This window comes from Callorhinus ursinus, unplaced genomic scaffold (assembly GCF_003265705.2).
Source record: "Callorhinus ursinus isolate GAN/ISIS: 27379988/994484 unplaced genomic scaffold, GSC_fseal_2.0 scaffold20, whole genome shotgun sequence".
In the NCBI taxonomy this organism is placed as follows: domain Eukaryota; kingdom Metazoa; phylum Chordata; class Mammalia; order Carnivora; family Otariidae; genus Callorhinus; species Callorhinus ursinus.
The window spans coordinates 3138481-3163392 of record NW_027397082.1 but is presented as its reverse complement, the minus strand read 5'-3'; the positions used below and the strand labels follow the sequence as shown (position 1 = coordinate 3163392).

Sequence of the window (24912 nt, the reverse complement as noted above, 5' to 3'; positions counted from 1 at the left end):
TGATTTTTTAGATTAACTATAATTAATTACAACTAGATAAGGTGAAAGAATGGCCTAGGACAAAAAGCTCTGGGTTTTCTATTTAACCCTGGCTAGTATATGGGATCTCAGAAAAAAAATTACGACTTCTTGTTGCCACCCTGTGTCCATCCATCAGTAACAATCTAGTAAACTTGTGTTTTCCAAAACATTACGACCTGGCAGAATGCTCTATTCTCTACAGCACAAGGGGATGACAACCCTTTCAAATAACGGAAAGAAGCTGAAGGCTAAGAACAGAGTCTGGGGAATGAGGGGAAGCCTCTGGGAATGAAAAAAAGGAATAGAGTAAAACAGGAGAATCAAAATCAGAACAAGGTAGTATATTCTGATAAATAAATGGGGTATTAACTAAAAAAGACCAATTACTTATTTCTCTCAAAAGGAAAATAACTTGATACTGACAAATGATAGTAATACTTAGTTGTTCCTAAGAAAACTTGCAATTAAAAAAAAAATAGTAAGGAGGAAGAGCAAGATGGCGAGGAGTAGGAGACCTAAATTTCATCTGGTCCCAGAAATTCAGCTAGATAGTTACCAAACCACTCCAAACACCTACAAACTGAACTGGAGATCGAAGAAAAGAATAGCAGCAATTCTATGAACAGAAAAGCGACCACTTTCTGGAAGATAGGACGTGTGGAGAAGTGAACCCCAGTCGATATTCGGGAAGATAGACAGCGGGGGAGGGAGCCTCCATCAGCCAATACCGTCAAGTGATAGAGCCGCGGAGCACAAAATCAGAACTTTTAGAAGTCGGCTCCGCTGAGGGACGTCGCTCCAATGGCTAAGCGGGGGGTGGAACTCTCGTTGGGACAGTGTGGTCGCAGGACCCTCGGGGTCACAGAAAGACCGCGGGTGCCTGAGTGCAGCAGAGCTCCCGGGTATCGGATTGGGGAAGCCAGCTGCAGAGACGGAGCCGAGGAGTGGGCTCTCTGCTAGGGGTTGCCATAAACCGTGATCTGTGGCACAGTCGGGCCACTGCTCTTCCAGCACGGACCCAACAAGCAACAGATCCGGGGAGACTCCCCTTCTTCCCTTGGGAGGAGGGGCGCGGGAGCACACAGCAGGAACCTGCTGGGTTTAAAGGCTCCAAAGGGGTCGTGTGCCAGAGACAAAAACGCTCGGTCACAGGCCAGGTGAGCCCAGAGTGCAGCCGGAGACCGGGGAGACAGGAGTGACTGACAGCTTTTCTCTGGGGGCGCGCTGAGGAGCGGGGCCCCGAGTTCTCAGCTCCCAGGGCCAGAGATCGGGAGGCCGCCATTTTCATTCTCATCCTCCAAAGCTGTAGGGAAAGCTTTCAGGGAACAAAAGCTACGGAGAGCAAACCCGAGCAGATTACTTAGCCCTGCCCCTGGCAAGGGCGGGGCAATTCCGCCTCAGGCAAAGACATTGGAGAACCACGGCAACAGGCCCCTGCCCCAGAAGAAGATCAGCACGAACAGCCAGCCAAGACCAAGTTTACCAACCAATGAGAACGGCAAAACTCCAGCGCTAGGGGAATACAGGACATAGAATTCATGGCTTTTCTCCCATGATTCTTTAGTCTTTCAAAGTTAATTTTTTTTAATTTTCTTTATCTTTTTTTTGAATTTTTCTTCTTTCCTTTTTCAACCAACTTCTTACTTGTCAATTCCTTTTAAATCTTTTCTAATTTTTAACTTTACAATCATACTCCATCCCTTCATTGTATTTATCCTTATTTTTGTATATATATAAGTTTTTCTTTCTTTAAAATTTTGGGAGGCAGTTTCTTCTAACAGACCAAAATACACCCAAAATCTTGTGTGTGGCTCCGTTCTACTCACCAGCCTGATCATATTCTCTTCCTTTTTTCCCCCCCTCTCTTTTCCCCCCAGTTTCAGGTCTCTTCTGATTTGTTTAGTGTATATTTTTCTGGGGTCGTTGTTACCCTTCTAGCATTTGTTCTCTCATTCATCTGTTCTCTGAACAAAATGACAAAATGGAAAAAGTCACCTCAAAAACAAGAACAACAGGCACTACCAACTGCCAGGGACCTAATCAATTCAGACATTAGTAAGATGTCAGAACCAGAGTTCAGAATGACGATGATAAAGATACTAGCTGGGCTTGAAAAAAGCATAGAAGATACTAGAGAATCCCTTTCTGGAGAAATAAAAGAACTAAAATCTAACCAAGTCGAAATCAAAAAGGCTATTAATGAGGTGCAATCAAAAATGGAGGCTTTAACTGCAAGATAAATGAGGCAGAAGAGAGAATTAGTGATACAGAAGACCAAATGATGGAGAATAAGGACGCTGAGAAACAGAGAGATAAACTAAGGAGGAGAATTGAAGAGGTAAGTGATACCATAAGACAAAACAATATTAGAATAATTGGGATCCCAGAAGAAGAAGAAAAAGAGAAAGGGGCAGAAGGTATACTGAAGCAAATTATACTGGATAACTTCCCTAATTTGAGGAAGGAAACAGGCATCAAAATCCAGGAGGCACAGAGAAGCCCTCCTAAAATCAATAAAAATAGGTCAACACCCCAACATCTAATAGTAAAACTTACAAGCCTCAGAGACAAAGAGAAAATCCTGAAAGCAGCTCGGGACAAGAGGTTTGTAACCTACAATGGTAGAAACATGAGACTGGCAGCAGACCTATCCACAGAGACCTGGCAGGCCAGAAAGGACTGGCATGATATATTCAGAGCACTAAATGAGAAAGATATGCAGCCAAGAAGACTATATCCAGCTAGGCTGTCACTGAAAATAGAAGGAGAGATAAAAAAACTTCCAGGACAAACAAAAACTAAAAGAATTTGCGAACACCAAACCAACCCTACAAGAAATACTGGAAGGGATCCTCTAAGTAAAGAGAGAGCCTAAAAGTAACATAGACCAGAAGGAACAGAGACAATATACAGTAACAGTCACCTTACAGGCAATACAATGGCACTGAATTCGTATCTTTCAATAGTTACCCTGAGTGTAAATGGGCTAAATAAATGCCCCGAACCAAAAGACAAAGCGTATCAGATTGGAAAAAAAGCAAGACCCATCGATATGCTGTCTGCAAGAGACTCATTTTAGACCCAAAGACACCTCCAGATTGAAAGTGAGGGGGTGGAAAACCATTTACCATGCTAATGGACATCAAAAGAAAGCTGGGGTGGCAATCCTTGTATCAGACAAATTAGATTTTAAAACAAAGACTGTAATAAGAGACGAGGACACTGTATCATACTTAAAGGGTCTATCCAACAAGAAGATCTAATAATTTTAAATATCTATGGCCCTAACATGGGAGCAGCCAATTATATAAGCCAATTAATAACAAAAGCAAAGAAACACATCGACAATAATACAATAATAGTAGGGGACTTTAACATCCCCCCTCACTGAAACGGACAGATCATCTAAGCAAAAGATCAACAAGGAAATAAAGCCTTTAAATGACACAATGGACCAGATGGACCTCACAGATACATTCAGAACATTCCATCCCAAAGCAACAGAATACACATTCTTCTCTAGTGCCCATGGAACATTCTCCAGAATAGATCACATCCTGGGTCACAAATCAGGTCTCAACCGGTACCAGAAGATTCGGATCATTCCCTGCATATTTTCAGACCACAATGCTTTGAAATTAGAACTCAATCACGAGAGGAAAGTCAGAAAGAATTCAAATACATGGAGGCTAAAGAGCACCCTACTAAAGAATGAATGGGTCAACCAGGAAATTAAAGAAGAATTTTAAAAATTGATGGAAACAAATGAAAACGAAACACAACTGTTCAAAATCTTTGGGATGCAGGAAAGGTGGTCCTAGGAGGGAAGTATATAGCAATACAAGCCTTTCTCAAGAAACAAGAAAGTCCTCAAATACACAACCTAACCCTACACCTAAAGGAGCCGGAGAAAGACCACCAAATAAAGCCTAAACCCAGCAGGAGAAGAGAAATAATAAAGATCAGAGCAGAAATCAATGAAATAGAAACCAAAAGAACAGTAGAACAGATCAACGAAACCAGGAGCTGGTTCTTTGAAGGAATTAAGATTAATAAACCCCTGGCCAGACTTATCAAAAAGAAAAGAGAAAGGACCCAAAGAAATAAAATCATGAATGAAAGAGGAGACATCACTGGGGTGCCTGGGTGGCTCAGATGGTTGGGCATCTGCCTTCGGCTCAGGTCCTGATCCCAGGGTCCTGGGATCGAGCCCCACATTGGGCTCCTGGCTCAGCGCGGAGCCTGGTTCTCTCTCTCCCTCTCCCTCTGCCTCTCCCCCTGCTCATGCTCTCTCTCTATCTCTCCATCTCTGTGTCTGAAATGAATAAATAAAATCTTAAAAAAAAGAGGAGACATCACAACCAACACCAAAGAAACACAAACAATTATAAGAACATATTATGAGCAACTATATGCCAGCAAATTAGATAATCTGGAGGAAATGGATACATTCCTAGAGATGTATAAACTACCAAAACGGAACCAGGAAGAAACAGGAAACCTGAACAGACCCACAACCACTAAGGAAATTGAAGTAGTAATCAAAAATCTCCCAACAAACAAGAGCCCAGGGCCAGATGGCTTCCCAGGGGAATTCTACCAAACATTTAAAGAAGAATATTCTTCTGAAACTGTTCCAAAAAATAGAAATGGAAGGAAAACTTCCAAACTCGTTTTACGAGGCAAGCATTACCTTGATCCCAAAACCAAACAAAGACCCCATCAAAAAGGAGAATTACAGACCAATATTCCTGACGAACATGGCACAAAAATTCTCACCAAAATACTAGCCAAGAGGATCCAACAGTACATTCAAAGGATTATTCACCACGACCAAGTGGGATTTATTCCTGGGCTGCAAGGTTGGTTCAACATCTGCAAATCAATGTGATGCAATACATTAATAAAAGAAAGAACAAGAACTATATGATACTCTCAATAGATGCAGAAAAAGCATTTGACAAAGTACAGCATCCTTTCTTGATTCAAACTCTTCAGAGTGTAAGGACAGAAGGTACATACCTCAATATCATAATAAAGCCATGTATGAAAAACTCACAGCAAATATCATTCTCAATGGGGAAAAACTGAGAGCTTTTCCCCTGGGGTCAAGAACAAAGCAGGGATGTCCACTATCACCACTGCTATTCAACACAGTGCTAGGAGTCCTAGCCTCAGCAATCAGACGACAAAAAGAAATAAAAGGCATCCGAATCGGAAAAGAAGTCAAACTCTCATTCTTTGCAGATGATATGATACTTTATGTGGAAAACCCAAAAGACTCCACCCCGAAACTGCCAGAACTCATACAGGAATTCAGTAAAGTGGCAAGATATCAAATCAATGCACAGAAATCAGTTGCATTTCTATACACCACCAACAAGACAGAAGAAAGAGAAATTAAGGAGTCAATCCCATTTACAATTGCACCCAAAACTATAAGATACCTAGGACTAAATGTAACCAAAGAGGCAAAGAATCTGTACTCAGAAAACTATAGAATACTCATGAAAGAAACTGAGGAAGACACAAAGAAATGGAAAAATCTTCCATGCTCATGGACTGGAAGAACAAATATTGTGAAGATGTCAATGCTACCTAGAGCAATCTACACATTTAACGCAATCCCCATCAAAATACCATCAACTTTTTTCGAAGAAATGGAACAAATAATCCTAAAATTTGTATGGAACCAAAAAGACCCCGAATAGCCAGAGGAATGATGAAAAAGAAAAAGCAAAGCTGGTGGCAGCACAATTCCGGACTTCATGCTCTTTAACAAAGCTGTAATCAAGACAGTATGGCACTGGCACAAAAACAGACACACAGACCAGCGGAACAGAATAGAGAGCCCAGAAATGGACCCTCAACTCTACAGTCAACTAATCTTCGACAAAGCAGGAAAGAATGTCCAATGGCAAAAAGACAGTCCCTTCAACAAATGGTGTTGGGAAAATTGGACAGCCACGTGCAGAAGAATGAAACTCGACTGTTTCCTTACACCACACAAAAAAATACACTCAAAATGGATGAAAGACCTAATGTGAGACAGGAAGCCATCAATATCCTTGAGGAGAACACAGGCAGCAACCTCTTTCACCTCAGCTGCAGCACCTTCTTCCTAGCAACATTGCCGAAGGCAAGGGAAGCAAGGGCAAAAATGAACTATTGGGACTTCATCACAATAAAAAGCTTTTGTACAGCAAAGGAAACAGTCAACAAAACCAAAAGACAACTGAGAGAATGGGAGAAGATACCTACAAATGACATTATCAGATAAAGGGCTAGTATCCAAAATCTATAAATAACTTATTAAACTCAACACCCAACAAACAAATAATCCTATCAAGAAACGGGCAGAAGGGGCACCTGGGTGGCTCAGTCATTAAGCATCTGCCTTTGGCTCAGGTTGTGATCCCAGGGTCCTGAGATCGAGTCCTGCATCGGACTCCCTGCTCGGCGGGGAGCCTGCTTCTCCCTCTTCCACTCCTCCTGCTTGTGTTTCCTCTCTCTCTGTGTCAAATAAATAAATAAAATCTTTAAAAAAAAAAAAAGAAAGAAAGAAATGGGCAGAAGACATGAACAGAGGTTTCTGCAAAGACAGCCAAATGGCCAACAGACACATGAAAAAGTACTCAACATCACTCGGCATCAGGGAAATACGAATCAAAACTTCAATAAGATACCAACACACACCAGTCAGAATGGCTAAAATTAACAAGTCAGGAAACGATGGATGTTGGCGAGGATGCAGAGAAAGGGGACCCCTCCTACGCTGTTGGTGGGAATGCAAGCTGGTGCAGCCACTCTGGAAAACAGTATGGAGGTTCCTCAAAAAGTTGAAAATAGAGCTACCCTATGACCCAGCAATTGCACTACTGGGTATTTTACCCCAAAGATACAAATGTAGTGATCCGAAGGGGCACGTGCACCCCAATGTTTATAGCAGCAATGTCCACAATAGCCAAACTATGGAAGGAGCCTAGATGTCCATCAGCAGATGAATGGATAAAGAAGATGTGGTATATATATACAATGGAATATTATGCAGCCATCAAAAAAAAAACCAAAATCTTGCCATTTGCCATTATGTGGGTGGAACTAGAAGGTACTATGCTAAGCAAAATAAGTCAATCAGAGAAAGACAATCATATGGTCTCACTGATATGAGGAATTAGACACAAGACAGAGGATCATAGGGGAAGGGAGGGAAAAATGAAACAAGACAAAGCCAGAGAGGGAGACAAATCATAAGAGACTCTTAATCTCAGGAAACAAACTGAGGGCTGCTGGAGTGGAGAGGGGTGGGAGGGATGGGGTGGATAGGTGATGGACACTGGAGAGGGTATGTGCTATGGTAAGTGCTGTGAATTGTGTACGACTGAAGAATCACAGACCTGTACCCCTGAAACAAATAATACATTATATGTTAATAAAAAAATAACATAAAAGGGTTACCAAATACTTTAAATATCCTTTTCCTTATTAGGAGGGAAAAAAAACCCTACTACTCAGGTGTATTTCCATTTGCCAATAAAGGAGGGTGGCTAATGTTAAGTCCTAATGAAGCAACTGTTTCTGAAGTAGGCAAAAACCTTTTCAAAGTTGCATGCTTCAGGTATTTGCTTGTTCAGGAAGTTTAGAGTTTGTGGTTTAATTCAATTAAAATCAATTAAATAGTATGGCCAATATAAAATGTCTACTGTGATCATTAAGAAATCATTCCATGTAAAAATGAAGTTACATTCACATAAACAATTAGATAACACTAATATCTTATTTTTATTTCACGTAAGCCCTCATTAACTCACTGTTTAAGGATTCTGTGCTTCCCACCCCAATCTATCCTATCATCCCCAAAAGGAAAACATTTTAGTCCACAAAAGACTTGTAACATACTGTGTGGAACTATATAACCTGCTTTGTCTTACTTCAAATAACATGTTTCTTTCCTCAAAACACTATAAAAGTTGTATAGGAAATACATTTAAGTACTGTTTTACTGCTTAAAAATCCACACATTTCTCAATTTCACCAAACGTAATGGTACAAACACCCTTTATCACTACTATCTCCGAAAACCAGCTACAGTGGCCCACAGCAAGACTGAAATCTATATACGTTTAGGAAAGCTACCACACAACATTATTCTACAACTAAAACATCACACTTGAGATTGCAACACACTTCCTAAAATGAACACGTTATGATAGTACATATGAAAAGGGCAAGGGCTATCATCTATTCTAGTTCTAACTCCAGCTAATCCAAAATCTCCTAATATTCATACAGAAAGTATCTGCTCAACTGAATACAAAGGTGTAAATCATGCTAAGTGTAGGTGTGCCATAGTTTTAAAAGTCTGTTGTTGATTTCCTACAAGTCAATCTCTCCGTGGCATTAAGACCAGGAAAGTTTAACTTCGAAATAGTAGTACAAGGCAGTGTGTGCTGAGGTGGAAGCACCAATAAGTGAGCTAATCTTGCCCTGCAGGATCCAGAAGTTCAGGGCTTGAAGACAGGATACATGAGTGTGGGTTAGAGGCAGAGAATGGGGGGCAGGGAGGGGAGAGGTGAAGATTGGCTGCAAATCTGTAGACAAAACAGTAAAAAGAAAAGGGATTTTAATCTGTGCAGAAACTGAAAGATACAAGCCTGGGACTCTGAGACACAGATATATGAAAAGGGCAGAGGGGGCGCATGCACAAGCATGTCTGTATGAAACACAGAGCTGATGGATTAAGTAAAAGCCAAAAGTCAACATAAGGAACACTCAAACATCTAATCCTGCTCCTCATAAATTCTAGAAAGCCATGGACCAGGAAAAATGTACTTTACTTCCTGTTCCATTTAGCTACTACCCCCACCATTCTCCCGGGATGGAAGATCTTCCCCTAGAGAAAATGAACAGAGCCAGAGAAAGGACATTCCCATACTAATATCTGACAACTCCCCAACAAAACAGCAGCTCTGCATCTAACTAGCCTAAAGTGAAGGCCAACACTTACACTTGGTAAGGTCCCTTGTAAACACAGAACTACCACAATTAGCCTGTTTCAGTTTTATATATAGACAGCTATGGATCACCAAGATTTGTAGAAAGTTTCGGACATGAGAAATCAAAACAAAAACAGAAAAATAGGGGCGCCTGGGTGTCTCAGTCGTTAAGCATCTGCCTTTGGCTCAGGTCATGATCTCAGGGTCCTGGGATCGAGCCCCACATCGGGCTCCCTGCTTGGCGGGAAGCCTGCTTCTCCCTCTCCCACTCCCCCTGCTTGTGTTCCTGCTCTAGCTATCTCTCTGTCAAGTAAATAAATAAAATCTTAAAAAAAAAAAACTGAAAAGATAAAAAGATAAGAGAATTTTAAAAACTTGAAAAAAAACCCTGTAATTATTACCCTTGAAGAGGTTAAGATAAAAATTAAAGACACTGCCATGAAAAAGCAATCCAAATGCTCTTAAAACAAAAATATAGCAGCTGTTAAAAAAACACAACAGAATATCAAGAAATTCTCCCCAAACATTAAGAGGATATAGCAAAAAGAAAACAAAAACAGGAAATTCAACACCTGACAACCCATAATTCCAGAAAAAAGGAATAGAAAAAAATGTAAAGGGAGAAAAATATTGATACATTAATATAAGAAAATATCCCAGAAATTTTTTCAAGGGAAAAAAGGTCACATATAAAAGACCAAAAATTAAAATGGCACCTGAATTCTCCAATATAATACTGCTAGCTTAAAGTCAATGAAGCAACACTTGAAAAATTCCAAGGAAAAGTTGTTTTCAGTTAATAATTCTATACCCAGGGGCACCTGGGTGGCTCAGTTGGTTAAGCGACTGCCTTTGGCTTGAGTCATAATCCTGGAGTCCCGCGCATCGAGCTCCCTGCTCAGCAGGAAGTCTGCTTCTCCCTCTGACCCTCCCCCCTCTCATGCTCTTTCTCTCTCATTCTCTCTCTCAAATAAATAAATAAAATCTTTAAAAATAATAATAATAATTCTATACCTAAACTGTCAATTAAGGGTGAAGGCAGAATTTTTAGACAGAGAAAACCTGAAACTTTATTATATACACACATTTTCTCAGGAAGCTACTAGAAGATACCTTCTACACACACACACACACACACACACACACACACACACACACACACACACACGGAAAAACAATAAAAAGGAAGACATCGAGTAACAATCATTCCAACTATTTGGGAAGCCCCTGCAAGGCAACTGTGCAGTAGCCCTAAGGAATAAACAGAAATGAGATTAACAGCTTCACAAGCAGACAAAAAGAAAATACAGATTAATTGGGCATTTTTAAAACACCAGTGACAGATGGTGGATCTGATGAAGCCACTGGAAAGTTTTAAAAATACGCTCAACAAAAATGATGTAAGTATAAACAAAGCAACTAATAACAAAGACCTATGTGAAAGAAAACGAATCTGAGTGCACTCCTGGCCTTTAGGTGAATATTTACATAGTCATAATGTAAAGATGGTTTATTAATTGAACCAAAAATTGTGGTATTAAAAGAATTGAAGGGGTAAGGTAGGTAGACGTATAAGAGAACTAAAACCTCATATTAATAACCTGAAGCCAGCAGATCATATAAAAGCGATAAATCAAGCAATAACAACATTAACACACTGAAGTGTGTGGATAAATACTAGAAGAAACAGCTAAATGAATGCTAAGTGACTGACTCTGGGTTATAGGTCCAGGAATGGGAAGGGGCAGAGGAGGGAACCACTGATTCTCATTATGTATCTTTTCATACAGTTTGAATTATAAACCTGTTTTTTAACAAAAACAAAGTATTGTGTTGTTTTAAGGCCAAAGAGTTTGGTGAATTTCAAATCCTCAGAAAGAGAAAAAAAAAGCTAGCAAAAAGAAATTTTTGTTTCAGTATTTCCAATAAGTATTCTAAGGCACAGGGAATAAGAAAGCTCAGAGTTCACCAATTGCCCACTAGACCTCTCTACGTTACTATTCCATAGACCTTAAAAAAGATAAACACACACACACACACACAGCCCTACCTATACCATCCCAGATCTGTATCCTCCCTCCTTCACCTCCAAATTTTGTAGGCTCTAGTCCCCAAATATTTCCAAAATCTGAAACATGATCTCTTCCAATGCTTTATTAGTTCAGGTCATCATCTCTTGTCTGGACTACAATTACAACCCCCTAAACTCGTCTCTAGGCCTCCATTCACTCTCCTTTCCAATCTAAATTAACATAGTAAGACAAATTTTACCAAGTTGACTCTCTTAATACCCTTCAGTAGCTCCTATTCCTACAAAAGAAAATCCTACCTCTAACATGGCATGTCCCTCACCAGACACCTTTCTATCCATTTGTGTTTACTTTGCACCACTCCGTCCTCACACCCTGTGTTCCAACAATGTCAACTCTGGGTTTTAGGCACAGAATGCCTCCTCTGCAAAGGAAGTCTCTTTGAACCCAATCCCACTTCCTCAATCCTGACAAACTTTTTTTTTTTCAGATTTTATTTATTTGACAGAGAGAGACACAGTGGGAGGGGGAACACAAGCAGCGGGAGGGCAGAGGAAGAAGCAGGCTCCCCGCTGAGCAGGGAACCTGATGTGGGGGGCTCGATCCCAGGACCCTGGGACCATGACCTGAGCTGAAGGCAGACGCTTAACGACTGAGCCACCCAGGCACCCCAAAAAGAAATTTTTTTTAAGATTTATTTATTTGAAAGAGAGAGTACAGGGTGGGGCAGAGGGAGAGAGAAACCCCAGCAGACTCCACAGGGAGCTGGACGTGGGGCCCAATCCCACCACCCTGAAATTGCGACCAGAGCTGAAACCAAGAGCCTAAGGCCAACCCACTGTGCCACCCAGGGGCCCCTCTTCTGACAAACTTTTATTCATTTTCGTAAAGATTCTCTTTTTCCTCTACCATGTACTTACATAGCTTTACTACAGCATTTAATCATAACATCATAATTATCTGTCATCTCCCACACTAAACTCTGTCTCATCACCGAAGGCTAAAATATTACCCTGGCATACAGAAGACCCTAAATAAATATTTGTTGGATAAAATGCCATTCAGATGTCTGGTCAGCACAACTGCAAATTACGGATCTATGACTCTATCTATAGAGGTTAATAGCCAAATAACTACAGAAGTAGAAAGAAAAACAGAAGGCCAGTTTGTCCTGCTAACATGTTACAAAAGGCTATCCACAATTTTTATATGGATTTAACAGTTTATCATGTGATTACATATGGTCTACAACTCACAGAGTTACAGTTTAAAGAGGAAGTAAAAGCATTCATTTCCTTTAGGGATTTGGGACTGGGCCTTACAGAAACATTACAATGGCTTTGTCTTATAGCTTCACCAATGTCACTTTGTACAATACATGAAAAAGTGGCAAGACAAGATTCCCAACGAGACCCTGAAATTCAGCCTATCAATCAATATCATAGTGCCACTTACTGCAGCACAACTCCACTAAGCTGGAAGGCAAGAAGATACCGAATAACCACCACAGATGCTACAAACAGTGCATATTTTAAGACCTGAATGCATTAACTGATACACTTGTAAAAGGATCAGCCAATCTGGAAACTGGCAGATGTAAAGGGCAGGATTTACCAAAATCAGTAAACACTTTCATTTAATTCAAAAGTCAACTTTAACACATTTTTTAATCATTAATTAAAAAAAGAGAAAAATTTCACTGAATTCAATTTAAAATCCCGTGAAGCTTTTGTCCCTCTGAAGAAGAGAAACTTTTGGTGTACTGCGTTAGTAATTTTCCTGAGATCATGGCACAGTATCAGTTAATGCAAGATCCCTCCTTACCCTCCCTGTCTCTATCCACTCATTGCTTTTTATTATCATACCCCAGTCCCACCTGCCTACATCCCCAACACATTGTGACAGGGAACCATTCTATTGTTTAATATATTTACAATATGAGCAGATGTAACATGTGTTACATCTGAGCAAAAGCTTTAAAAGCCATTTAGTGCTTCTGTCCACTCTTCTGTTTGTCTCTGCCAAGAGTGACAGGACCCAGAAAAGAGCTGCTGTTGAGAATGAGATGACATGTGAAAAGCCACAGGCAATTGTCAGCCACGAATATAACATGAACAAGAATAAACCTGTGTTGTTCCATAAGCTCCTGAGATTTGGGAGTTATTATCATAGAAAGCTAACCAATATGGAATGGAAAGCTCAACTAAATAATTACACTTCCCAAATTAGATTCCACCAATAAGACACATTTGAGTGAAATTTGCAAGGTCAAAGTGAGGACGTATTATTGCTGCTGGTGATTCTGAAGTAAAGTAAAGTAAAGCCAGAGATAGGAGAGTTTGTGACATCCAAACTCCAAGTTCCAGTGTCTGGTGATCCACTTCAGGGATGAGGGAGGCAGCTTTGATGACATAAGGATGGTGGTGGCGCAGCAGCAGAGGGAGCCTGCCCTCCCTCAGCTTTAATGGAGCAGCCTCACTGACTTCTACACCTCCAACCTTTTCAACAATGTTTAAAGGACCTAATTTCTGGTATTAAATTATCTTCTTGCTTTGGCTATCTGGAGTGATTTCTTGCACTGAACTGTAATCAATGAAGTACTGAAGTAGTGACAGGACACATTCTCAAAAGCCAGGAAGCTGGCTTTGGTTTTCCAATCTAGTTGGATTTAGAGGCGATGATGACAGTGCCAACATCAGATAACATAATGCAATAGTACATGGTAGGCAGCAGCAGAGAGTTCTACATACCCGGAATAAAGTTCTTCTTAAGGAAACAACATGGCAGACTGTTCTGGCAGTTACGATGGAAATGAGAAACAAAGACTGTGGAGTGGTCGGTCTGGTTCTGATAACAGGTGAAAACTTTAAGAAAATGATTAGCTCGGGGTGCCTGGGTGGCTCAGTCGTTAAGCGTCTGCCTTCAGCTCGGGTCATGATCCCAGGGTCCTGGGATCGAGCCCCATTTCAGGCTCCCTGCTCCGCGGGAAGCCTGCTTCTCCCTCTCCCACCACTCCCACTGCTTATATTCCTTCTCTCACTGTCTCTGTCAAACAAATAAATAAAAATCTTTAAAAAAAAAAAAAAAGATTAGCTCAACAAACAAAGACCAAAGAGCGTCTGTGACTGTCATAAAAGAATCTCTTAGTTCTTACAGGCACAGGGTTGTTATAGCCCAAAAGTCAGAAACAGAATGATCCTGCAAGCTACGCAATTGCCATACAAAAATAATTCAAAGCTTAGACTAATCTTTTAAGTGAAAGGATACTGGCTGTGGAACAGTAGGACCTTGAGACCTGAAATGGGGACCAGCTTGGTGGAGTCTGATCATCTGGGAACCCTGACCTCACAAAAGTCACTGTGCCTTCCCTGCCTAAGAAGTACCCCTCCTCCACAACATGAGGCTAGTCTTTACCTAAGTGAAGACTCTCTCATGACATTTCCTGAAACCTATAAGGGAATGCAGATCTCCTCATGCCTTACTTGCAAGCAGCCCTCACTGCCCCTAAACCTCCAACCAAATCAGATTCTCCAGGGGAAAAAGTACCAAATCTAAACCAACAGGAGTCAGCTTACATTCCAAAAAACACTATAGACTTTGGAAGACTTTAAGACTTCCGAAGACTTTAACACCTTATGTTGACAGAAACCTAGAGAAGGCACATGGGATCAGATTCTAGGGTTACTGAATAAGAACGAAACAACTTTAGATAGGACTTAAGTTATCAAAAGGAATACACTTACTAAAGATTATTTACTGGACCACCTCAAGCAACTAGATATGGTTATAACAGTTTGCTCAGTCAACTGACAGAAATCTGGACTCAATGACAGCCTACATTAAAAACAGTTGGAACTCCTGTTAAATAAAAGCAAGATTAAGAGAGCAGATTAGATACCAAGGAAGACATAGCAATGGGAACTATCTAAACTAAGGCACAGGGAGAAGGAAAAAAATTGAGAAAGACAATGAACAGAATCTTAGTGATTCAGGGTACAATAACAAGTGGTCTAACACATGTGTAACTAAGGTGAGTGGTAAATTTTTTAAAATTATATATAGTTATAATATTGTTATAATTACATAATTGTAAATATGTATTAATGTAATTATAATTAATTAATTATAATTACATTAATTATATTATATATTAATTATATAATCATATATATAATTAATATATAATATGTTAATTATAATTAACTATATAATGATGATGTTCCAAATTTGATAAATTCTAAAACCTTACAAATCCAAGATGCTCAATGTACAATAAAAAGAATAAACAAAAAGAAAACCCTACCCCAAGGAACATAACAATCAAACTGCTGAAAACTTAAGCCATAAATGAAAATCCTAAGAGCAGCCAGAAAAAAAGGACAAGTTAGAGAGAGGAACAAAGATAAGACCATACGGACATGTTTTATAAGAAACAGGCAGGCCAGAAGGCAATGGAAAGGTATCTTTAAAGTGTTGAAAAACAAAAACAAAACAAAGATTGTCCATCTATAATTCTATATCCAGCAAAAATATCCTTAGAAAATGAAGGTAAAATACTTTTGCAGACTAACAAAAGCTGAATTCAAAGACAAAAGGACTGCCCTGTAAGAAATATTAATGTAAGTTCTCAAGGCAGAAGAAAAATAAGAGGTGGAAACTTGGGTCCAAACAAAGGAATAAAGAATAACAGAAACAGTAATGATCTGAGTAAACAAAAAAGAATTATTTTCCAGTTTTTGATTATTTAAGACAAATTTCATATATTACATGATTCCATTCATATGAAATGTCCAGAATAGGTGTATCCATAGAGACAAAAAACAAGTTGCTGGATACCAAAGGCTGGGGAAGGGAGGAATGGAGAATAACTGCTTAACAGGTACCAGATGTTATTTTATGGTGATGAAAATGCTTTGGAATCAGATAAAGGATGGTTGCACAACACTGTGAATGTACTAGATGCCACTGAATGGTTCACTTTAAAATGGTGAATTTTATGTTACATGAATTTCACCTAAATTTTTTTTAAAGATAAATGGATGTTTTAGGCAAACTTAATAACTGTATATTTGATGCGTGTTATAAGTAGAAGTACAATTATGACAATGGCAACACAGCATAAAGGACAGGAGGGAGAAATGAAGTATACTAATAAGATTGTTACATTATATGTGAAGTGGTCTAATACTTGAAGGCACGTTGTGACATGCTTAATTTTCATATTGTAAATACTAAAATATGCACTAAAAAAAGGCAAAAAAAAAAAAAAAGCATGCTAATAAGCCAAAACGAAGACATACGTGGATCATAAAAAATAATGAAAAAGAAGACAGGAAAAGAGGAAATTTAAGAAAAACAAAAGAACAGAGGGGACAAAGAGAAAACAAATCGGAAGACGGTAGATTTAAACCCTACCACATTGTTAATTACATTAAATGTAAATGGTCTAAATGTTCCAATTAAAAGGCAGAGGTTGGGACACCTGGGTAGCTCAGTTGGGTAAGCATCCAACTCTTGATTTCAGCTCAGGTCATGATCTCAGGGTCATGGGATCAAACTCCCCATCAGGCTCCACACTGAGTATAGAGCCTGCTTGAGAGTCTCCCGCTCTCTCCCTCTGCCCCTCCCTGAACTTGTGCATGTGCTTGCACTCTCTCTCAAAATAAATAAAATCTTTAAAAAAAAAAGGCAGAGGTTGTCAGACTAGACTTAAAAAAGCAAAATAAAACCATATGTTGTATACAAGAAATACACTTTAAATACACAGATAGGTTAAAATAAAATAGGAAAAGATATATTGTTCAAATAAGAATCTTGAAAAAAAATAAAACAATGGGAATGGGTTATAAAAAAAAAAAAAAAAGCATCCTTCAGAGTAAGGAATATTACCAAAGATAAAGACAGACATTCTATAATGATCAACCAACCAATTCACTAGGAAGATTCAACAATCCTAAATATGATACACCAAAGAACAGATTAATGGAATTTAGACCCACTACATATATGGTCAGTTATTTTTCAACAAAGTTGCCAAAGTAACTCAGTGAGGAAAGGATAATTTTTCAGTAAATGGTGCTGAAACAACTGGATATCCATATAAAAGAAAAAAAAAGAACTTCAATCCTTATACTACACACAGGTATCAACTCGTAACTTAGATCTAAAACGTAAAAGCTAAAACCTTAAGATTTCTAAAATAAAATACAGGAAAAAAAAAATCTCCCTGACCAAGGGATTTCTTAGGGTATTTCTTAGGATAAAAAAAGTACAAACCATAGAAGAAAAATTGATGTCAGACTTCATCAAAACTTAAAACTTCCGCTCTTCATAGGACACTGTCACAGAGATAACATTCACAATACATAGTATCTCACAGAATATGTATCTAAAATTAATGATGAATTCTTGCAATAAGACAAAACCCAAGAAAAACTTAGAGAGATTCTCACAAAATTACATTAAAGGGAAATAAGCACATGAAAAAAGCCAATGGCATGTGTAAAAGGGAAATGCAAAATAAAACCACAATGAGATATTACTACTCTCCCTCTAAAGTGGCTAAAATTAAAACAAAGAAAGAAACCTTACAATACCAAGAATGTGAAATGTACCCAGTATAAATATCAGTAAGTATGTGGAGCACTGGAACTTTTACACATTCCTAACAGGAATGTACAATGATACAACCGTTCTGAAAAACAGGTTACAGTTTCTCATAAAGTTAAACATACAGCTAATATATGACCAAGCAATTCCACTTACAGGTATTTGTATGAAAACCTATGTCTACACAAAACCTACATGATGGTTCATAACAGCTTTATTCATGATAACCCAAATTGGAGACAACCCAACTGATCACCAACATACAAACAAATAATTTGTGGTATCCCCCCCAAAAACAGAACTCAGCCCTAAAAAGTAGTAACATGCAAGAACATGTAGGAATCTCAAAAACAAGGTGAAGACGACAAGCATAAAATAATACAGATTATATGATACCATTTATAAGAAAACCTAGTAACAGAAAGCAGAGGGGCTAGGGGCAGGAGTACTGAAAGCAAAGAAGCATAAAAAGTATTTTAGTGGTGAAAATGTTCTATTGATTGTTTTAGTGGTTACTGGTGGAGAGACAGTCTTCCTTGGGCTTCTTGCACTCCTACATGTCTTGCTGAGTGTGCTAAGATTGCAAGGCCCAGACCGATTGCTCTTGAACTTGAGCCATTCTATAGCTGGTAACCTTGAATGACGAGGTAATGTTTTCCCCTGAACAAAGAGCAAGCTCGCTTACTGCTTTCTAGAAAAGCAGTGGATTCCCCAAGTTCAACATTCTTCAGCTGCAACACAAACCCAGGGAGGGAGCATCCATCTTGGCCATACTGTATTGCCTCTGGGAGACTTGGGGAAAGGGAAACCTATGCAAATATGCTGACTTTCACACTATTTACTGTGCCATGAATAACATACTTCTTTCTCTGATCCAGGAGTCTCCTGCTTCTGCCAGCATCCAGTAGTAACAGTAACAGGCTAGCTTTTAGCTTGCTCAAATCCTAGATAAAATGTTATGCCTCAAATGGGTACAATTTATTGAATATAAATGGAAGAGAAAGGGAAAAAGGTGTATGAGAAAGAAGTAAATGGACAAAAAGGGAAAAGAGGAAGAAGAGAAGGAGAATGAAGAGGAAGAGGGAGGGAAGAAGTGGTTGGAACACCAGATATTCCTTAGTATGTAGAATGAATCAATCCAGACTTATGAGGAATGTTTGAGTGTTTTTATCACTTCCAACACACACACACCCACACCCACACCCACACGTAAATGTTCTCCAAGAAGAAAGACTCTTCCTCAAGGAATTAAATATATTGGTGAAGGATGTACTGATTTCCTTGAAAACTGCTGTGGTGGCTGTCCCTTGCAGTTCTGGGTTAAAGATGGCCAATATTGCCTTTAAAGGGGGCTCCCTGATTTCAGTGGGATAGTGGGATTCCCAGAGTGACAAAGGATAAGTGGAAGCACTTAATCCTCAGATAAAAAGTAGGTATGGTTTTAATAGGCAAGAGGGCCAGACCTGTCATCAGAATGGTTTGGATCTCTGGTGGATAACCATCGTGTCCTAAGGAAAAACAGATGGGCAGTACACTTGATGAGAAGAAAAAAAAGAAAACAAACAAACAAAAACCTCTAGGTTTATCAAACTGAGGCCTGACTTAAGTGGCCACAATGTAAGAATTATGGCATGTCACCTATACACAGGCTGAGCTTGTTCAAAGACACAGAGCCCCTGCAAAAAAAGGAGACAATGGGTTCCACTGAAGCAGGACCCTACAACATTGCATCAGGAGCATACTTGAAGTCTTCCTCCTAGCCTTTCCAAGAGAACATGCAGCTTTTCATCAAGGAGACAGTGCACGTGGGAAACAGAATCACTCGGGCTTTTTAGGGGTTACTCAACACTGGCTCTAAGCCCATGCTAACCTTTAAGGACCAGAAGATCACTGTGGTAAACCAGTCAGATCAAGAGCTGTGATGTCATATGAAGAAAGAAGTGTTCTCCAATCCATCTCACAGTGGACCCAATGAATCCATGAACCCACCCTGTGTTCCTGAACACAGTTAAAGGCTCCCTAAACTATGGAGTAAGGGTTATCAGCATAAGAAGGGCCAAGTGTTTAAAAAAAAAAAAAAAAAAAAGGCCAAGTAAAATCCCCTAGATGTGCTCCTTCCTAACAAAATAATAAATCCAAAGCAACAGCACATCTCTGTGGAAACTGGAGGACAATACCAACTTAAAAGACTTAAAAGATGGTGACACAGGGATTGTTACGACATTCTGTTTCACCAGCCAGTGCAGAGGACTTGGATCTTCGAGAATGACTGTGGATTACAGTGAACCAAATGAAGTGGTGATGCCAATTGTAGCTGTTCCAGATACAGTCTCTACTGGGACAAATCAACACAATCCCTGGCACCTCGTATGCATCCATCAAGCTGACAAATGCTTTCTTTTTACCTATTCCAAAAAAAGACCACTGGAAGCTGTTTTCATCTTACAGTCCAGAAATACACTTTGACTGTCATAGCTCAGGGCTTCATCAATACTCCAGCTATCTTTCATTATTTGGTCCACAGACTGTGGGCATCTCAACACCTCACAGCTCCACTACATTGTTAGTTCAACCCGCAAGTGTATCCCCACCCACACTTGGTGCCATCCAGCTTTCTACTTTTTGCCAACCTAACAGGTGGGAAAAGACACTATTACTCTTTTCATTTTAATTTGCCTGTCTCTGATTATTTAATAATTCTAAATACCTTTTCCTATGCATGTTAAGATTTACTATTCTTTAACCTACTTATTAATAGCCTTTGACTATTTTTCCACAGAGGTTGCTGCCCTCTTTTTATTGATATGTAGTTCCTTGTCTAGTCTACATATTAATCCCTTATCAATCTGGGCACTGCAAATACCTTCTCTCATTCTTTGTCTTTCACTGAATGAAAATCTTTAGTTTTTATATAATCGAAGTCATTATCTTTTACCTTTATAAATTTTTGAAGCTTCCTTGTCCCTTAAGGAAAGAGCTTTTTCAACAATGTCTTCCATTAATTTTATAATTTCTCTCACATTTAGGTCTTTTTAATTTATCCATAACCCATCCTTTCTAAAGCGTAAGGTTTGCTTTTTCTCCATATAGTGAGCCACTCTTCCTAATGTGACTCCTTTCTCCAGTGACTTATGATGCCACCCTTAAGTTCCTGAACACATATGGGCAATTTGTTCCCCAAGTCTATTTTTCTGTTCATGCACTGACACTACAGTTTTTATTACTACAGCCTTGAAACAGTTATCTTAATTTCTGATGAGGCAAGCTCCACCAAAACAAATATTAAAGATTGCTTTAGCTATTCACAAACTTTATCCCATCTGCCATATGAATTTTAGATTTAGGTTACTCAGTTTGTCAGACAAACCAACTGGAATCTTGATGGTAATTTAATCGAATTTATAGATCAAAATGGAGAAAAATGACCCTCATAATAAAACATATCCCAAGAACGTGGAAAGTTTTTCCTTATTTAGATCCTCTTCTAGTTCCTTATTAAAGTTTTAAAGTTTTCTTCTTAAAGTTCTTATGTACTCTTGTGTTAATTCCTAGAGACTTTACAGTTTTGATGTTTTTATTTATTACAATATTTACTTTTGATTACCTTTCCTAGTTGGTTATTGCTAGTGTAGTAAATGCCACTAATTTTTGTAGTTTGATCTTCAATCCAGTAACCCTGCTAAACTCTTACTAGTTCTAATAGTTTCTCTGGATTCTAATGGTTCTTCTAGGTAAGTGATAATATCTGCAAACAATGAGTTTTTATGCTTCCCTTCATATCCTTATATTTATTCTTCCCCTTTGTAGTGTTAGCCAGGACTTTTCTTACCGTGTTAAACAACAACAGTGATAGAGGGCATCCTTGTAACTGATCTTTAAATGAATGTATCTAAAATTTCTCCATTAAGTATTATTACTTACTAGAGGTTTTTGGTAATGACCTCAATCTAGTTACCTCATATTCCAAGCTTGCTAAGAGTTTTTATCATATATAGTTGTTGAATCTTATCAAATGTTTTTATGGTATCAAGATAATCATGATTTTTCTCCTTTAGTCTACTAATGTGATAAATTACCTTAATAGTAAATAGATGTTGAATCATATCTACATTCTTAAACTCCACGGATCACGATTTCTTTTACACAGACATGAAGTAGGATTTTCCTATCTATGCTAATAACTGAAACATCTATAATTTTCTCATATCGTCCTTATCTAGGTTTAAAATCAAGATTTCACTAACACTAACTTTATAAATTGAGCTAGGCATCTTTATATTTCCCTATTTCCCAGAACAACTTGTAAAAAGGAATTGTTAAAGTTCAATGCAACTCACTGATCTCAGCCCAGTTTTTGAAAGTGGAGGTCTTTACCATGTCAGTTTGTTAAATATTAATTCAAGCCATCCATTTCTTCTGACACCAACTTTCAGCTTGTATTTTTCTAAGAATTTATACTTTTCATCTAGGCTCTCATATTTATTAACCTATAGTTCATAAAATTCTTTTTTAAAATTCTCACGCTTGGGGCGCCTGAGTGGTTCAGTCGTTAAGCATCTGCCTTAGGCTCAGGTCATGATCCCAGGGTCCTGGGACGGAGCCCCACATCAGGCTCCCTGCTCCGTGGGAAGCCTGCTTCTCCCTCTCCCACTCCCCCTGCTTGTGTTCCCTCTCTCGCTGTGTCTCTGTCAAATAAATAAATAAAATCTTAAAAAAAATAAAAAACAAAAAAATTCTCATGCTTGTAGTTATTTCCCATTTTTCCCTTAATTATATTTGCATCTTTTTTTCTTGATCAATCTTATCAGAGGTCTAGCTTATTAATCTTCAAAGAACAATCTTTTGGTTCAGCAAATCTTTTGTTCCTAATTTCATTGGTTTCTGCTCTTAATTTGATGGTGTTTTCTGAACTCTTCAAATGAACCATGTAAGCACTAAACAAGCTTTGTCAGCATTTAGATAAGTGACCTGGCCACTCTGTCCAAGGCTTGGTTTCACTATATATAGACTTCAATAGACAAACTATATTATTCTCACATATGCATGATAAAAAAACAACCATATCCAATTCTTACCAACCATACCTACACATGAAAGTCCTTGACCAAAGCTTTACCTTGAAGGCAAATAAATTAGATTATGTGCTTGCACCCACCAAAAAAATGAAAGTGTAAAGCTGTAATTGTATATCTGAATCAAGGCAGATATTTTCTCTGCACAGCTAATTGGACAATTACTGGTACCGCTTGATAAAATTAGTAACCAGAAATGAAATCTCCAGTTGCTTTACCAGATGCTATTCAAATCCTGCAGTTATTAATAGGAGAGTAAAATCTGGCTGCCATGGTCACTTTTCACCACTACCACCACCTCCAAAAAAACCCACTCAAAGCAAAAGCACTTTTTTCCCGTAGCTATAGAAGCATACCTCCTAGTTAGGGGCAGTTTGGGATTACAAAACAGATTTTGGTCTTCAATCTTTCTGCTCGCAATTGAACATTAAGGCAAGGCAGATCACTAACATAAAGTTCAACATTCAACATAATCTTGGACTTGGACACATGCTAAATGGCTTATTCTCATGAGTGTAGGCTTTGAAAAGTAATTGTATACGTTATTAGCTTCAAAACGGACGTCGCTCCCACCGCATTGGTGTGACCCAGGAAACAACTCCTACATTTCCCTATCAGGACGCAGAAGGTGTACACTGAGGAAGGGAAAGAACGAGATGTAGATATTGGTCAACTTTCTAATTCCCGAGTTGTTTCACGCAGACTAGCTAAAAGCACAAGAACACAATTGCCACAGTTCAATCCGGTTACAAAAAAAAAAAAAAAAAAAAAAAGGTTCTCCCTAACGAAACTCGGGCGGCCTTATCTTCCCCTCACGTTTGAGGGCGAAACTTTGAAGGGGGAACGGAGAAGAGCTTCTTAATGTTGCGAGAGAGCCAGCTGTGATAAAGATCGCATTTGCAGGAGAACTTGGGGCTGGGTGCACACCAGGCTGCCTCTCTAGGCCAGGTAACACAAGAAGCCAGGGCCGCTCCGGCGCTGGCCGCAGACACCAAAAGAGGGGGGGAAGGGAGGAGGGGAGGGGAGGAGAGGAGAGACCCAGGCCTGAAACAAAGGAAGCGGGGCTGGCCGAGAAGGGTGGATTCGGCGTCCGGGTGGGGAGGAGAAAAGCCAAGGCTGCTGGGGAGAGGCTGGACTCACAGAACTTGGAGGTGGAGGTGTTGATGTTGATGGTGGAGCTGGGGGTGGGGGCGGGGGCCGCCTTGGCCACAGCGGCGGCCGTGTCGCAGCTCTTCAACATCATGATCACCCCATTGGCCTCTGGCGGTGGCGGCGGCCCCATCGAGAGCCCCTCCTTGGGGCCTTTCCTGTCCACCGAGGCGGCGGGCACCGCCAGCAGCTGCCCCCCCGGCGGCTCTCGCGCAGGGGCTTGGATCGACGAGGGGGGCGGCGGCGGTGGCTGGGGCTGCCGGAAGCCGTCCACCGCGGCCTCCCAGTTGTTGTGGTTCTGGTCGTCCATCATCGCCACGTAGCTGCCCCACTCCTCCTCTTCCATGCTTTCCTCCATCCTGCAGGCCCCCAGCACCCGCCCGCCTCACAGGCACCTGCCGCCCGTCTCAACCCCGGGCCAGGGGGCACCGCAGCCTCCTCGAGCTCACATCGCCGGGGGCCGGCACAGGCGCGGCGGGGAGGGGAGCAGCGCGCCGGGTCTCTGCGTCTCCGCCGGGCCGACTCTTAGAAACAGGGCTGACGGCGGTGGGCGCTCCCGGGCTCTAGCCTGGGAGAGGCAGCCGTAAAGCGGCAGCGCCCCTCACGACATTTTACAGCAACTTCCAACAGGCGGTTGGAAAGGGTAGCTGGGGGAGCGGCCAGGAGGGCACGTGGTGCGAGGAACGAGCCAGGAGAAAGCAAAGCAAAAAGGGGCAGGAGCGGTGAGTCACCCTCACGCAAAAGGGCAAAGGTTTGGCTCGCCTCAGCTGGCCCCGAGCTGAGACAGGAGGGACCCTGGGTCCGGAGGAGCAGGCGTCGATCCCGCCCCCGGGCCGGCCCCACGTGACAAGGGGGTTTGCGCACGCGCGTTCTGTGTCTGGTTACCAGGGCGACCGGAATCTGGCCCGCTCCTGAAGATGCGCCCCAGATCCTCTGGCGTTCGCTGTGGTACAGGCTCCCGTTTCTGTGGTGGTTTTCGTACGCCCGCCGGATTTACTGGGGCTTCGTACCGCACAGGGGCTCGCGGCCCGGGCC

At 40.4% G+C, this 24912-nt stretch overlaps 1 protein-coding gene across 2 annotated transcripts in view; it reads right to left on the bottom strand.

Annotated features, from left to right (window-relative positions):
* CACUL1 (CDK2 associated cullin domain 1) overlaps positions 1–24702 on the bottom strand; it is an 82319-nt gene extending 57617 nt beyond the window's left edge. Inside the window, exon 1 of one of the 2 annotated variants that reach the window (XM_073904126.1) lies at positions 23869–24702. In XM_073904126.1, the coding sequence (XP_073760227.1) occupies positions 23869–24235 (367 nt within the window). In that variant the 5' untranslated portion in view covers positions 24236–24702. The remainder of the gene's footprint in view (positions 1–23868) is intronic. The other variant, XM_025880540.2, reaches the window with a different exon arrangement.
* Positions 24703–24912: the final 210 nt, after the last annotated feature.